At 40.9% G+C, this 15724-nt stretch overlaps 1 protein-coding gene across 1 annotated transcript in view; it reads right to left on the bottom strand.

The window, feature by feature from the left end:
- Nucleotides 1–15724, bottom strand: part of TTC27 (tetratricopeptide repeat domain 27) — a 169336-nt gene that overhangs the window by 141646 nt on the left and 11966 nt on the right. Inside the window, exons 5-6 of the mRNA XM_060244359.1 lie at nt 13604–13706; nt 2618–2782 (exon numbers count right to left, since the gene is read on the bottom strand). Coding sequence (XP_060100342.1) covers nt 2618–2782; nt 13604–13706 — 268 coding nt within the window. The remainder of the gene's footprint in view (nt 1–2617; nt 2783–13603; nt 13707–15724) is intronic.

The raw sequence follows: 15724 nt of genomic DNA, 5'->3' as shown, positions 1-15724 counted from the left end.
GCATTCATGCAAGTTACTAGGTAGGAAGACCACAAAAGCCTGAAGGAAGCTGTTCATCTCTACAGTTAATACTGCAGAAACAGAGTTAAGTCAAAATCCATCGGCTTCTAACATTTTTCTTCAGAAGCATCCACTGTTCTTAATACTGGACACCATTTCTATTGGTCAGGTCCAAAACCCAGCTAGAATACATCAATCACTCTTCCCTTGCCTTCATTTTGTTTCTGATCACTGACATTACATCTCTGTACTAAAATATAGCTCTTTTCCTTGACTCAGAACCAAAGCACTTGCACAAGACCTTCATTAACTAGAACTGAGGCAACAGCAACAAATCTTCTCTCCAGCATTAGCAAATTCTACTTTACCCTAATGATCACAGTGGTGTTATCAAAAACATTCTTCTAATCCATCACTCCAAAGAGAAACCAACATGTTTGTTTTGCATCTTTATTAAGATGGTTTCTTTGTGGCTGTTTTAAAACAGCATTGGCCCACCTGGACATCTTTGCCACCTTGCTCAGTCCTTACAGTTGTGCTCAGAGACAAATTTTACTTGGAGATTTAGTTATATAAGATCTTTCTGTGACGTCAGGGCTCCTGTTACCTCCCTGGCATGTTAAAGAGCTACAGTGCAGTAACTCCCATACCACAACATAACTGTTCCTTGACTCCTAGTAGTTTCATACTTACTTTCACCTCACTCATGATAACCCAACAGACGATACACAGCTGATGGCCCATGAACCAGTTCCCAGCTTTGGAAGTGCCCTTTGTATTTCAAGTGCACAGGTATTTTCAGGACATTTTACTTGGGTCAAAGCTGCCATGGAATCAAATAGCTTCAGATTTTCCAGAGCTGTGAAGTGTTAAATTGGATTATCAAATATCTAACTCTCAGTGAGGCCATGTGTAGATACTTAAATCCAAAGAATGGAACCATGAATAGTTAAGGCATTTATTTATACAAATATGAGAAGCACCTCAGATTCACAGAAAAACCTGCAAATAGCTTGAAGCCTAAAGCTTTAAGAAACAAGGGTCCTCAGTGGCCATTGCTGGCAACCACAATATTTTATTTTATTATTTTTATATCCCACACTTCCCAACAATAGTACCGCCAGCCTTCACAGCTTGGTTTCTATCAGTAAAAGGGAGAGGGTAGGTCCCTTTTCAGAGCTATTTTGGCCTTTTAAAGATGACTCATCAGGGCCAGGCTGGGCAGAAACCACCAGAGGACTTGCTACCATGCAACCTGCATGACTCACCCAGGGCTGATTGCTTGCTATTGTTCAACAGCAGCCATCCCACAAAAGTCAGTGTGATGCAGTTTTTAGAGTTTCGGTCTCAGATCTGGGAGATCCAGGATCAAATCTCTACTCTGCCAAGGTACTCATTGGGTGATCTTGGGTCAGTCACACACTCCCAGCCTAACCTACCTCATAGGGCCGCTGTGAAGATAAAATGGAAAAGAATATTGTTAGCTCCTTTGGGTCACCATTTTGGAGATAGGTGGGATACAAATGAAATAATAAATATATCTGAAAATGGGGGATAGATAAAAGGTAGGTTGGATGATGGGTGGGAATGAGAGAAGGAAGCACAGATAGGGTGGTTTGCTGGAAGGAGGAAAAATGGAAGTAGTGTAGGGATTGAGATGGTTCCCCGAACAATTTTTGTGTTCGTTGAATGCTCATTCCCCAGTTTACATGATGTGCTATGCGATTTATTAGCTGTAGCATCGGCCCCAATCTTGGTAATTTTTTTTCTTGTGTTGCCTTTGTATCTTTTCTCCCCATCACTTTTTCTTTCTATTTGTGTATGTTCACTGAAGATTAAAATCTAGTTCAGTTTCAGAATACTGTCTTCCTCTTTGTCTCTTCATAATTCTACCCAAATGTCATTCCCAAGACTGCACACAGGCACAATCTTGGGGAATGATATTTTGGGTAGAATTATGGATAAAGAGAAAGCCAGCATCCTGAAACTTACAGGACACACTTTGACTTTATATTTCTGGCACTGCAAAATGAGTCTCTGTTCTGTTTTTGGAAACAGAGACCACATCACACATTCCAGCCTAGTAAAGTCCAATGTGATCAAAGAGGCCAATCCAGAGATCAAAGGAAGAAGACTCCCAACTAAGTTGTATTTGTTCAAACCACAGCTGTATTTTGTTTTGCTCATGCTCTCCACAAATCCATCTTCAGGTTCATGTACAAGCTTACCAACTACAAGTCGTAAACATGTTCCAAACTGTTGACAATTCCCCTTAACCACTTAATTTATAACAGAACATGCCAGTTAATAAGTGAACACAAAGAACAGAAGATGTGGATGGGAAAAGGTGCATAAGATCAAACCCTGTATGTTTACCTATTAATGTAAAGCATCATATCACTGCTTGGCTGAAAATATGAATCTCAAAGCTCTGGAGATAGTCTAATGAAAATATTTAACTGTTATTTTTTTGGGAAAATAGAGATTAATGAAAGGACACTGGAAGACAAGAAGTGAAAAGAGCATAAGTACAATTAAAATGATTGAAAGCAACTAGAAGTTAATAACCTCGAGTTAATTCTGCAATACTTTGTATTACATCTGAAAAGAGACATACCTGTCAATTCAATCTGTAACTTGGTAATGTCTTTAGATGCAAGGAAGTGTTGTTTGGCTTTTTTATACTCATAAAAATTCAAAAAGGTGTAAGCACACTCTAAATGGAATTGAACAGCAAGGTGCCAGCATTCCTCATCTGTAAACAAAGCCTCAATTTCCAATACTGCAAAACAAAAATGCAGGAGAAGATATTAGAAAATATTCAAGGAAACTGAATAAGAGAAACACAATGGTTTTGCCACTTAAAACAAGACCCTACATATATAACTATGGTAAACTTTACAAGTAAGTAAGTAAAGTAAAGTAAAATTTTATTTATATCCCGCCCTCCCCCGCCGAAGCAGGCTCAGGGCGGCTAACAACACTTCAAGTGAACAATACAGTAATAAAAACATTAAATTCACATTAAAATTCACATTAAAATCAGTCAATAATCGATAATTAATTAAAACATTCCTAAATCAACACTGGCGGTAAACGTTATTAATCTGGCGGTAAACATTAATTCAGTTATTGGTGAACGCCTGTTTGAAGAGGGCGGTCTTGCAGGCCCTGCGGAACTGGTCTAAGTTCCGCAGGGCCCGCACCTCCTCTGGGAGTTGGTTCCAGAGTTGTGGGGCTGCAACGGAAAAGGCCCGAGTGCGGGTGCTTTGAAGTTTAACTTCTTTTGGCCCAGGGATATTCAGTCTGCTTTTCCCCACTGACCTCAGTGCTCTCTGGGGCTCATATGGGGAGAGACGGTCCCTCAGGTAGGTCGGTCCTTGGCCATATAGGGCTTTAAAGGTTATGACCAGCACTTTGTACTGGATCCGGTATACGATTGGCAGCCAGTGCAGTCCGCGCAGTCCCGGCCGTATATGCTCCCATCTTGGGAGACCGAGTAACAGCCTGGCCGCCGCGTTCTGCACTAGCTGCAGCTCCCGGGTCCGGTACAGAGGCAGCCCCATGTAGAGAGCGTTACAGTAGTCCAGTCTTGAGGTGACCGTCGCGTGGATCACCATTGCTAGGTCCTGACGCTCTAGGAAAGGGGCCAGCTGCCTCGCCCACCTCAGGTGGAAGAAGGCTGATTTGGCAGTGGCTGTTATCTGGGCCTCCATTGATAATGAAGGCTCCAGTAAGACGCCCAGGCTCTTTACCCGCTGCACCGTCTTTAGCGGCGCCTCGTCAAAGGCCGGGAGAGATATTTCCTTCCCCAGAGTGCCACGACCCACATGGAGAACTTCTGTCTTCGCTGGATTTAACTTCAGCCCACTCAGTCTAAGCCACGTTGCAACAGCCCGCAGAGCCCGGTCCAGGTTCCCCGGGGCGGAGGCGGGCCGGCCGTCCATTAGTAGATAGAGCTGGGTGTCATCTGCGTATTGATGGCAACCCAGCCCAAATCTCCGGGCAATCTGGGCGAGGGGGCGCATATAGATGTTGAATAACATCGGGGAGAGAACTGCTCCCTGGGGCACCCCACAGTCTAGTGTGCGCCTCTGAGATCGCTCACCCCCAATCGCCACCCTCTGTCCCCGACCCATGAGGAAGGAGGAAAGCCATTGTAAGGCTAGCCCCTCAACCCCTATGTCGGCGAGGCGGTGGATCAGCAACCGATGGTCGACTGTATCAAACGCAGCCGACAGATCTAATAACATCAGTATTGCCGCGCCGCCTCGATCCAGTTGCCGCTGGAGGTCGTCCACCAAGGCGACCAGGACCGTCTCCATCCCGTGGCCCGGTCGGAAGCCAGACTGGCATGGGTCTAAGACAGAAGCGTCATCTAGAAATCTCTGTAGCTGTAACGCCACTGCCCTCTCGATAATTTTACCTAAAAATGGTAAATTGGACACCGGTCGGTAGTTTGCCAATTCGGCCGGGTCTGCTGTAGGTTTTTTCAAGAGGGGGCGGACCAAGGCCTCTTTCAGAGGCGTTGGAAAATGCCCCTCTAGGAGGGATCTATTTATGATGTCCCGTAAAGGACATCTAAGCTCCCTCTGGCAGGATTTAATCAGCCAAGAGGGGCAAGGGTCCAAATCACATGTTGTTGGGCGAGCAGCAGAGAGAATTCCATCAACTTCCTCCAAGCTGAGTGGGTCGAAGTGGTCCAGTACTAAATCTGAAGACAGGCGCGGAGCCTCAGTTTCACTTACTGTGTCTAATGTGATAGGCAGGTCTTGGCGGAGCGATGAGATTTTATCTGCAAAATATTTCGCAAATGCCTCACAGCCTATTTCTAATACCCTAATATTTGGTTTGCCTTGTGGCAGTGTTATAAGATCTCCAATTACTCTAAACAATTGTGCTGGGCGCGATTTTGCAGATGCAATCTTGGCTGCAAAGTATTCTTTCTTTGCAGCCTTGACTGCCATCTCATAAGACCTCATAAGCGTTCTATAGGATGTTCTCGTCGCTTCGTCCCGAGTATGCCTCCACCGTCTCTCTAGTCGTCTGAGCCCTTGTTTCAGCTGGCGTAACTCCAAGGTATACCATGGTGCCAGCCTCTTGCGAGGGCGCAGAGGGCGCCGAGGTGCAATTTCATCGATAGCCCTGGATAGCTGGCCCTGCCAGACTTCCACCAGGTCATCGAGAGAATTGCCAGTGGGCCAGGGATCCCTCAGGGCTGTTTGGCCTCATCTTTCTCTGATTTGTCACAAACATGCTTTAAAGTACCAGAAGGCTCACTATCCTTTACTGTAAAATTTTAGAACTGAAATATTTTGGGGAAAAATTCCTTTTTGGAACCAAAGCAACCTTAATGAAGAGAATACACTACTTTAAATGGACAAAAGATAGAAGAAGAAATGTCAGTGGAAAGGAGGAATCTATTTGTTTACTCCATTCGTACTCTACTTTTCTCACTGAAATGTAACAGATTACAGAATAAGAAAACAATAGTATAATACATATATAAGGAAATAAAACTGCCTAAAATTACAAGACCATTCAATTACAATGCTATATTAGGAATAAAAATGAAGAAGTGTGGGGAGCCTTCCTGACCTTGTCAGGCAGGCCATTCACCAAGAAGGAGCAATAAGAGAGAGTGTTCTGGTATGGGAAGCTTTTGATTGTACTCAATTGCAGTGGGACATCTTCAAAAGGCTTGGCTCAAATCAGCAAAGCTGTCACAGTGGAACATATTGAGAGAAGTGGTGCTACAGGCCTATGAATCCTAGGGAGAGATGTAGAGATCCAGGCAAAAAAGGTTTTCCCCCAAGGAAATAAACTAGGTCTAGAGTTCATGGATCTAGTCACAAATTTCATCTCAGTAGCTGAGCTACTGCTCCCCCTCCTTGCTTCTGTTTGTCTCCCACTGACTTGGGGAATATAGTATGACACATCCCTTCCCATTTCAACTTCAGTTCTGACAATGCACATCTGCACTGAAGTAAGTTTTAACCTTAGTTTGAAACTAGGTAATCTTAAACTAAGTAATCATGGCTAGAGTTACCCTTAGTGTAGACACAATGTTATACTACAGTTGACAAAGAAAACAGAAGAAAGAGAGGAATTCATGAAGAGACAAAAAAGGAAGTAGGAAACACGGAAGTTCATGTTGCAATCCAAAATAAAGAGTCAAAAGACTGGGAAATACCTGCACTTACAACATCTTAAGCTAAGTCTTTTAATACACTATTTTCCTTTTTATTGCTCTACAAGCTATCAGGCTCAAGATCTTAGATGTTAGGTGCTTTATGGAATTCTATGATTCTTAAAAACAGTCTCAAGCCAGGATTCCTCTTGTAAAACTCCCATTACTGATAGTGTTGACTCAATTTTGGCATGGTTCATTAAGCTGCTAAATAATTTACAAGAATAGATCAGTCACTTAAACACATGCACACAAAAGAATCTAATTTTCCAAGGCTAACACACTTTTAAAATAAAGGGTTTAGTTCTCAGAAGAACTTCATCAAGGTCACAGAACAAAGAAAGGTGAAGCAGCAATAAAATCTTGCCATGGCAGTAGAATAATAAGTTACAATCCTCTACCTCTACATTTTCAAACACTTTATGTGCTTTTGCTTTATATATATTTGGCACCACAGTACATGTTTGGCATCAAAAGCTGGATGCACATATGTGCATGGGTAAATTAAATAACAGCTCTAATTCAGAGTTTCTATTTAAGAAACTGGCTAAACTCCAAACTATGTTTTAAGAAATGAAGGTTACTACTAATAGCTGAATGATGTAATATCTATAAAAAGGTACTTACTGCACCTGCCAAATACAATTTATTTCAACATACTGTCTCAAGTATGAGAAACTTTACTATCAAACCAGAATGTGCTGTCATATGATGCTAAAGTGTCTTCAGAGTCTTCACTGACCACACTGTTGGAAGACAGGCAGTTCCAATTTTCAATACAATACCTTTTTCTGCTCCACTCTCACCAATGCCTGAGATTGCTCTGCTGTTAGGAAATAGGTCTTTAAGTTATCCACAAAGCAGAGACAGAAATATTAATTAAAAAGTCATCACATTTTACAAAAACTATGAATAAACTTGCAGAGCTAGGAGCAATTTACAAATACTTCAGTAGCCAGAATCTGCCAAATTACAATGTAGTATAAAGTTTTTGTATATTCCCTATTATTCGTACTGGTATAGGACCAAGTACTTGATAGTAAGATTGGGATCTTAGAGCTGGCAGCTCTCTGTACATCTTTTAGAAATGAATAAATTTGGTAGCACCATTACTGAGTTACTGTCTCTGGAGGTAAAAATATACACTTCTGCAAGTGCAAGAAAAGGACAATAACTTTGATCCACCTAAGCATTCCCATGGATTGTGGAGCAGAAGCACCTTTGAAGGGAATGAACATTTTGGGCTGCACTGTGAGAGAGGGGATGAGAAAGTCATGCTTCATGGGTGGAAATCCTCCCACCTGCAGAAATACTCCAATAAATCCCAACCACTGTATTCCCACCTACAGTATATTTCCCTGCTAGCTTTTTGGAACTGAGAAATGTAATCAGTTCAGTACATGACAGTGGACAGTACTTCATATTTCAATGTGCATTTTATTCTGTTGGCCACTTGAGTTTGTCAGGTATTGCTATTTAATCTGAACTCCTAGGATAAGGAAAGGATTCAAATGTTAATCAAATTTATTTATTTATGCTCCATTTTTCTTCCCAATATGACTTACAACTTTGTTTCCTTAAAAGCTAAATGGATAATTTTCTATTCAGTTCTAAAATCTACAAGATAAATAAAATGCACCCAGCATGGATTGCTAGTCAGCAAATATTGTGCATTAATTATCATGAACTGCAGACCAAAATGCAGTTAATCATAATGCTACTGAATGAAGCGCTGGCAGCTCTACTTCAGCTAAAGAATCCACCGCTTTTCAGTTCTATCCAATTAAGAGTCAATTAGGATCATTCTTCAAATAAGAGTTGGAAGGGACCTCCAGGCTCATTTCGTCCAACTCCCTGCACAATGCAGGAAACTCACAAATACTTCTTCCTCCCCACACCCCCAGTTATCCCTGCTCCATGTCCAGACGATGGCAAAACAAAACAGAACACTTAGCACTGATGCAACCCTTCCTGCCCTCCTTCTCATAATCTGCTAAATTCACAGAATTAGCATTCCTGTCAGATGGCAACCTAGCCTCTGTTTAAAAACCTCCAAGGAAGAAGAACCCACCACCTCCCAAGGAACTAATCTGTCAGGAAGCTCTTCCTAAAGTTTAGTCAAAAACTCTTTTGGATCTAATTTCAACCCACTGGTTCTGGTTCAACCCTCCTGGGCAACAGAAAACAACTCCATCCTCTATATGACATCCTCTATATGACATCCCTATATGACACACATCCTCTATATGACATCCCTTCAAGTATTTGAAGATGGTATTACCTCTCAATCATCTCCTCTCCAAGTTAAGCATACCCAGCTCCTTCAATCTTTTCTCGTAGGACTTGGTCTCCAAACCCCTCACAATCTTCACTGCCCTTCTCTGGACACATTCCAGCTTGTCTATACCCTTCTTAAATTGTAGTGCACAAAATTTAACACAATACTCTAGGTGCGGTCTAACCAGAGCAGAGTAATGCGATGCCATCATTTTGCATGATCTGGACCCTATATTTCTTTTGATACAGCCCAAAATTGCATTTGTCTTTTTAGCCACCACATCAAACTGCTGACTCGTGTTCAGTGAATGGTCTAGTACAGGGGCGGCCAAACTTGCTTAACGTAAGAGCCACATAGAATATACATCAAATGTTGCAAGTCATGAATGTCAGATGTTTGACAGCCACAAGGAAGGAAGGAAGGAAGGAAGGGAAGGAAGGAAGGAAAGGATTTATTTTTCATTAAATCTCTTATGAAATTGGCAACAAGCTATTTAGCACTAGTCAGCATTCAGCCAAGAGTATGAGTTGAAAATCAAGGCCAGCAGAGTAGAAAAAAACTAGGGTAAAGTTAAGAGTCTTTTGAGGACAGGAATCTCCTTATTTGGCATGGGAAGGAAGCAACTGGCCATCTGGATCTACTATCTACAGTACTGGAATTCATAACATTAGATAACGTAGAGATAAGTGATGTCAGTTTTCTGCGGGAAAAGGTTTAAAACCCCTGAATTTTGAACAGAAGCCACAGACAGCATGAGAGGCAGGGGCCTCTATGCTGCTCAGCCTAGAAATTAACAAGCCTTTGTTGATTTCAGTCTGGGCTGACTTGGATAGAGACAGGAGACTGTCTCTGTGCTGGTCATTCCAAGAAATGGGTCTTGGGACTTAGGTTTTCCATAAGAAATATGCCTTATGTTTGACTAAATTTTGTGTAACTGTTTTCTTAAATGTATTAAGTTTATCCAGCTGTTTTGCTTTTCTATCCATATATTTTAAGCCTTCTGTACGGAGTGTAACTTCAGAGTAATAAAAGCTTATTCATTCACCTGTATGAGTCTCTGAAAACTGCAGGGTGTTTGGGTTATCCAATTGTTTTGCCTTTCTAACTATATTTTAAGCCTTCTGTCTAAAGGAGAAACTTGGAGTCTAATAAAGTCTATCTGTTATTAAGTGTGTATTAGCCTTCTGATAACTACAGGTTGTTTTGGTTTTGGTTTTGTGTTGCTAAGGGTACAAAATAAATCCCCCAACAGGAAGGAAGGAAATAAATAAATAAATAAATTAGGGGTAGAGGGAGGAGGTAGTGAAATGCATTCTTCAAGCCGCTGGCTGGCTTGGCTTGGAGAAGCAATTTAAAGAGAGATGCCTCCTCCAAGCTGGTCATCTGGCTGGTGGGGGCTTTGAGAGCCACGCAATATGTGTGAAAGAGCCACATTTGGCTCCTGAGCCACAGTTTGACCCCTAGATCCTTTCACACATAATACTAACAAGATAAGTCTCCACCCCCATCCTATAATGATACATTTGATTTTTCCCCATCTAAATGCAGATCTTTACATTTATCCCTGTTAAAATTCATTTTATTTGTTTTAGCCCAGTTTTCCAGCCAGTCAAGATAATCTTGTATCCTGACTTTGTCTTCTACCGTATTTGCTACCCCTTCCAATTTAGTATCATCTGTAAGTTTAATAAGCATTCTCTCTATTCCTTCATCCAAATCATTTATAAAAATGTTGAACAATACAAGTCCCAGGACAGATACCTGAGGCACGCCACCATTCAGAAGCACTCTTTGGGTGCAATCTGTCAACCAGTTACAGCTCCACCTAACAGTAACAGGATCCAAACCACATTTTACTAACTTGTCAACAATAATATTATGTTGAACTTTATCAAATGCCTTACTGAAATCAAGATAAATTATGTCTACAACATTCCCCTGATCCCCTGATAGTAACTTTCTTGAAAAAAAGATATAAGGTTAGTCTGACATTACTTGTTCTTGCTGTCTCTTAGTAATCACAGCCGTCCTTTCTAAATGCTCAAATACTGTTTGATGATTTGCTCTAAAACTTTTCTAGATATAGACATCAATGACAGGTTGGTAGTTACCCAGATCTTCCATTTCCACCTTCTTGAAGATGGGGAAAACATTTGCCCACCTCCAGTTTTCCGGCACTTCACCAGTTCTCCAAGAATTCTCAAAAACAATGGACAGAGCCTTAGAAATCTGCAAGATCTTTTAGTACTCTTACCTAGTTGCTGTAAGGATGAATTAGAAGCAAGCTGCTTTTAGAGAGCAATATAAATCAATTGTTGTAATGCACTTCTGTGTGGTATATTTACTGCATTATTTAAGCAGGTCGCTTCAAATTCATTTTGCATCAAACATTATTGTGTTATTCTTAAAATTATGCCATTCCTATACATGTTGCATTAAGTGCAAAACAACAGAACTGTGCAAGTTGTACAAAGCTTCAGCAGTTATTTAGAAGACAAGGTTGGTTGCTCATTTCTGACAAAACTGCACAGCCATGATTCATACCCATACCATACTCATACCAAACCTTTAATGGCATAATAGATTCAGATAAAAATACACAGAATATAAAAATTTAAACATTGGAGATAAAATCAAAATAAAACCGAGCTTACAGATACATTCAAACATGGTCAGAATTAAATTTAAGGATGTCAGCCAGAAATTTTGCCACAGCCTCACTAACCACCCCCTCAGTATCACTCAATAAATAATAACAGGGTGGCAGAATAGACAAATCTGGAGAAAAAGAAAGCTTGCCAAATAAATCTTTACGGAGGTTATGGTAAAAAGAACAATCAAGCAATATATGCTGGATTGAGTCAGGGGTATTCGCTCCACAGGAGCAAAGTCTGTCGGCTAAAGGGACTCGCTGATATCTCCCTTGTAAAACTTTGGAGGGAAACGCGTTTAGTCTGGCCAACATAAATGCCCTGCGATGACTTGGAGTGGTTAGGTCTGATAGATAATTGGGCATTTTGCCACAAAAAGCATAAAGACCTAAGGAAGCTGGAGAGCAAGTATAAGGGAGAGTTGGCCGTAATTTCGTTTCCTCCAATTCCCACAGTCTCAGTTTAATACATCTGAAGATATATGACTCTTCAGAGGTAGAAAAATCATCTACCTCTAACCCTAATTGATTGAGTTTAGACAGAAGCACTGCTGTCCAGGACGAAATATATGGGTCTCTTTTCATACAATCAAGAAGGCTGTTGGGATCTGTTCTAAAATGAATTTTGAGCCAGAATTTAAACACTGCAATCCAGGCTTTTGTCTCCACCAAAGACTGACCCACTTCAGAGCAGAGAGCAAAGTAGGACACACATTTTGGCAAACCAAGAATTTGTCTAAAGAATGAGGCTTGAATGCCCTCCACTTTCCTGGTAAAAGCTGAGATCCATATAGGGATACCATAGAGGATTTGGGCAAGCGTTTTGGCTTTGAATACTTTAATAGCTGCTGGAACTAATTGGTTGCCCCTTGCAAAGAAAAACTGTTTAATTTGAGCAGCTGAACACTTAGCCAAGTTGATGGTGTTGTTACGATGTGAAACCCAGCTTAACTTGTGGTTAAAAGTGATTCCCAAGTATTTAAAATTTTTTGTTTGCTCGATTGTTGAATTGCCAATAAACCATCTCTGTGGGCCCCAGCAATTTGAAAAGACAACTACTTTAGATTTGGTATAATTGATAGTAAGTGAATTACAATTACAGTAGTCATAAAAGGCGTTCAAATACCTTTGCAGGCCCACTCTTGTACAAGAGAGGATGGTAGTGTCATCGGCATAAAGTAATAAGGGGACCGCTCGGCCTGCAAGTTTAGGCGGATGACCATTGATAGGGGTCAAAAATTGTGCCAGGTCAGTTAAAAATAAATTAAAAAGATGTGGGGCCAGCACACAACCTTGTTTTACCCCCTTTAACACTGGGATTTTACTAGTCAAGTCACCGCTAGAAGAAAATTTCACTTGGCAAAAGGTATTAGAATGAAGTTTCCTCAAGAGAAACAGCAAACGAGGGTCCATTCCCAGGTAACCTAGCTTGATCCATAGTTGGGCTCTATCTATTGAATCAAAAGCACCCTTCAAATCGATGAAGGCAGCATATAATTTTTTTGACCCGGTATGCATATATTTTTCAGCAAGGAAGGCCAGAGTGCAGCAGTGATCCATAGCAGATTTGCCTTTGGAGAAGCCAATCTGTTCAGGACCTATGATGTTGCCTAGGCGCATCCAGTCAGTTAATCGGAGTTCTAAATGTTTTGCATACAATTTGCCCACTATAGATAATAAACTAATGGGGCGGAAGTTTTCTGGTAACTCCAACCCCCCCTTTTTGTATATTGGGATAATTATAGAGTCAAGCCAAGAGTCAGGGATGGAGCCATGCAGATCGATAAAAGAGAACAATTTTGCAAGGGGCAAGAGCCACCAATCGGCAAACTTTGTGAATACCTCAGCGGGAAGGCCATCAGGGCCATGATTCTGAATACAAAGAAAACTGCCAATCAATGAATGGCCAAAAGGTATACAAGTTAACAGCACTGAAATCCATTTTTCTTTTAAAGATGATGATGATATTGGATTTATACCCTGCCCTTCTCCCAGAATCTCAGAGTGGCTGACAATCTCCTTTACATTCCTCCCCCACAACAGACACCCTGTGAGGTAGGTGGGGCTGAGAGAGCTCTCACAGAAGCTGCCCTTTCAATGACAGCTCTGTGAAAGCTATGGTCATTTCAGCAGTTGCAAGTGGAAGAATGCAAAATCAAACCCAGTTCTCCCAGATAAGAGTCTACACACTTAACCACTATACCAAAAAGACAATTCAAAAGCAATGTTTAAACACTTATGCACACACACAGTCTTCAAAATAAGAAAAAATTAATATCTGCATAGAATATAATGAGTAGGATAATGCACATCCATTCCAGAAGTAGAGGTGGTTTTTCATCCAGCGGGAGGAATCTTCCATGATGCAAGAATATTTTGCATTGGGGAACGTTCATCCTACCACAGGAAAGTACCTCTGCTAGGGGAACAGATCTGCAAGATCCAGCTCTATTTTTCCGGTGATGTATGTTACATTTAGAATTACCTTGCTGTATGCAGGCCTGGGCAACAGTAAAAAGTTCAGGTGATCTTTCTTCCAACAACTGCTGATGGATGTTCACACATCGCAGACTCCACCAAGGCAGTGTCTAAAAATAAATAAGTACATTTGAGACAATTAAATTTACTTGTTTTCAAGTCATCATTTCCATTTGATTACAATTTAGTAGTAATATAGTAATGAGACCTCCTTATAAAAAAGAAAAATAAATCTTTGATTATTCTTAAACTCTTTTGCCCAGATTAAGTTACAGAACAAAAGGATTACTTCAGTTGTTACAGTTTTCTTAACAAAGATAGACATGGACCAACATGACATCCCTAGGAGAAACTAAATGGCCTCCTTCCATAGACAAAGACTACTGCGCTCCAAATTACAGCCAATTTTGTTTCCAAGTGACATAATGAACAATGAACTATCTGGAGCATTATCACCAGTGGAAATTCAGCATAAAATAACAATCCAGTTTCCACATAACAGAACAGGAGTAGATTGAAGTAGCATTGTTGCCCAGTAAGAACATGTAATGTTTGCTTGTTTTTAAAGAGGACACATGTACTCATATTCTCCTCCTGCTGCTCTGGAAAGAAATGTAATAACTTAAAGAAAAAGGAGGAAACAGGGAAGGCAAACATCCACTTTGCTTGGTCTCCAGCAAGTGACAAGTGCACATTCATTCTGTTAAACACAAACCGTTGGGAAGAAACCACTACAAATGATGAGAAGAAATGTCTTGGGATGAATATCTAGGGGTCTTATGGACCACAGCCTGAACACGAGTCAGCAGTGTGATGCAGTACCTGAAAAGGCAAATACAATTTTGGGCTGTATCAACAGAAGTATAGTATCCAGATCATGTGAAGTGATGGTATCGCTTTACTCTGCTCAGATCATACTCTTATTGTGTTCAGTTTTGGGCACCACAATTTAAGAAGGATATAGATAAGTTGGAACGTGTCCAGAGGAGGGCAATTTAAGATGGTGAAGGATCTGGAGACCAAGTCGTATGAGGAAATGCTGAAGAAGCTGGGAATGTTTAGCCTGGAGAGGAGATGAGTGAGAGGTGATATGATCACCATCTTCAAGTACTTGAAAGGCTCTCATACAGAGCATGGTGCAGAGTTGTTTTCTGTGGCCCCAGAAGGTTGGACCAGAACAAGTGGGTTGAAATTAAATCAGAAGAGTTTTTGACTAAACATTAGGAAGAGCTTCCTGACAGAGTGGTTCCTCAGTGGAACAGGCTTCCTTGGGAGGTGGTATGGTCTCCTTTGGAGGTTTTTAAATAGAAGTTAGATGACCATCTGACAGGAATGCTGATTCTGTGAATTTAGGCAGGTCATGAGAAGGAGGGCAGGAAGAGTTGCATCAGTGCTTAGTTCTTGTGGCCCCTTCTTACATGCCCAGGGAAATGCTGTTTGCCACTTTTGGGATCAGGCAGCAATTTTTCTCTAGGTCAGTTTGGTCAGGGATCCTGGAGAGTTTTTTTCCACCCCACAATAATGTAAATAAACTTTTAATAAAAGTTAATGAAAGCATGAGTAACTGTATTGGGTGACTTTTATATTTAGCAGCTGATTTTCTTTATTGTTTTTCTATTTACCAGCTTGTTATTCTAACTGAAGATATGCAACAGCTTAAAAGCAATGAGAGCCCTGAATATCCCCCTCTTGAAAATTAGGCATCCTTCTAGGTAGAGAAATACACCTTGGATTTAAGACTCTTATATGTACAGCATGCCTAATTTGTCTTAAAAAGCATTTCAATCATTCTAAGAGAGAAAATATTTCAAAGGAGATTTTATTCTAATACTACCCCAAAATTTTCTAACAGAAAGACTAGAGAAAAGGTTTTGAGGGAGGGAAAACACATTTCTCCCCTAATTTTTCTGGAGTTTTCCCCCATGCCTTCAAATCTCTATACAGGACTGCCTCCAGTACTCCCTCTAAGCCATTAGTGTGAGCTAGCTCAGTTTTTTAGCTTCCAGCTCACACATTTTTGTCTCAGTTCAGGAAAGATGGTCCCAGAGTAAACTAATTTACACAGTAGCCAAATTGTTTGCTCACAACTTTAATGCCAGTAGCTCACAAAGTAGAATTTTTGCTCACA

Source organism: Heteronotia binoei, chromosome 1, assembly GCF_032191835.1.
Source record: "Heteronotia binoei isolate CCM8104 ecotype False Entrance Well chromosome 1, APGP_CSIRO_Hbin_v1, whole genome shotgun sequence".
Taxonomy (NCBI): Eukaryota; Metazoa; Chordata; class Lepidosauria; order Squamata; family Gekkonidae; genus Heteronotia; species Heteronotia binoei.
Note: the sequence above shows the minus strand (reverse complement) of the source record. Positions and strands in the feature narration are given on the sequence as shown.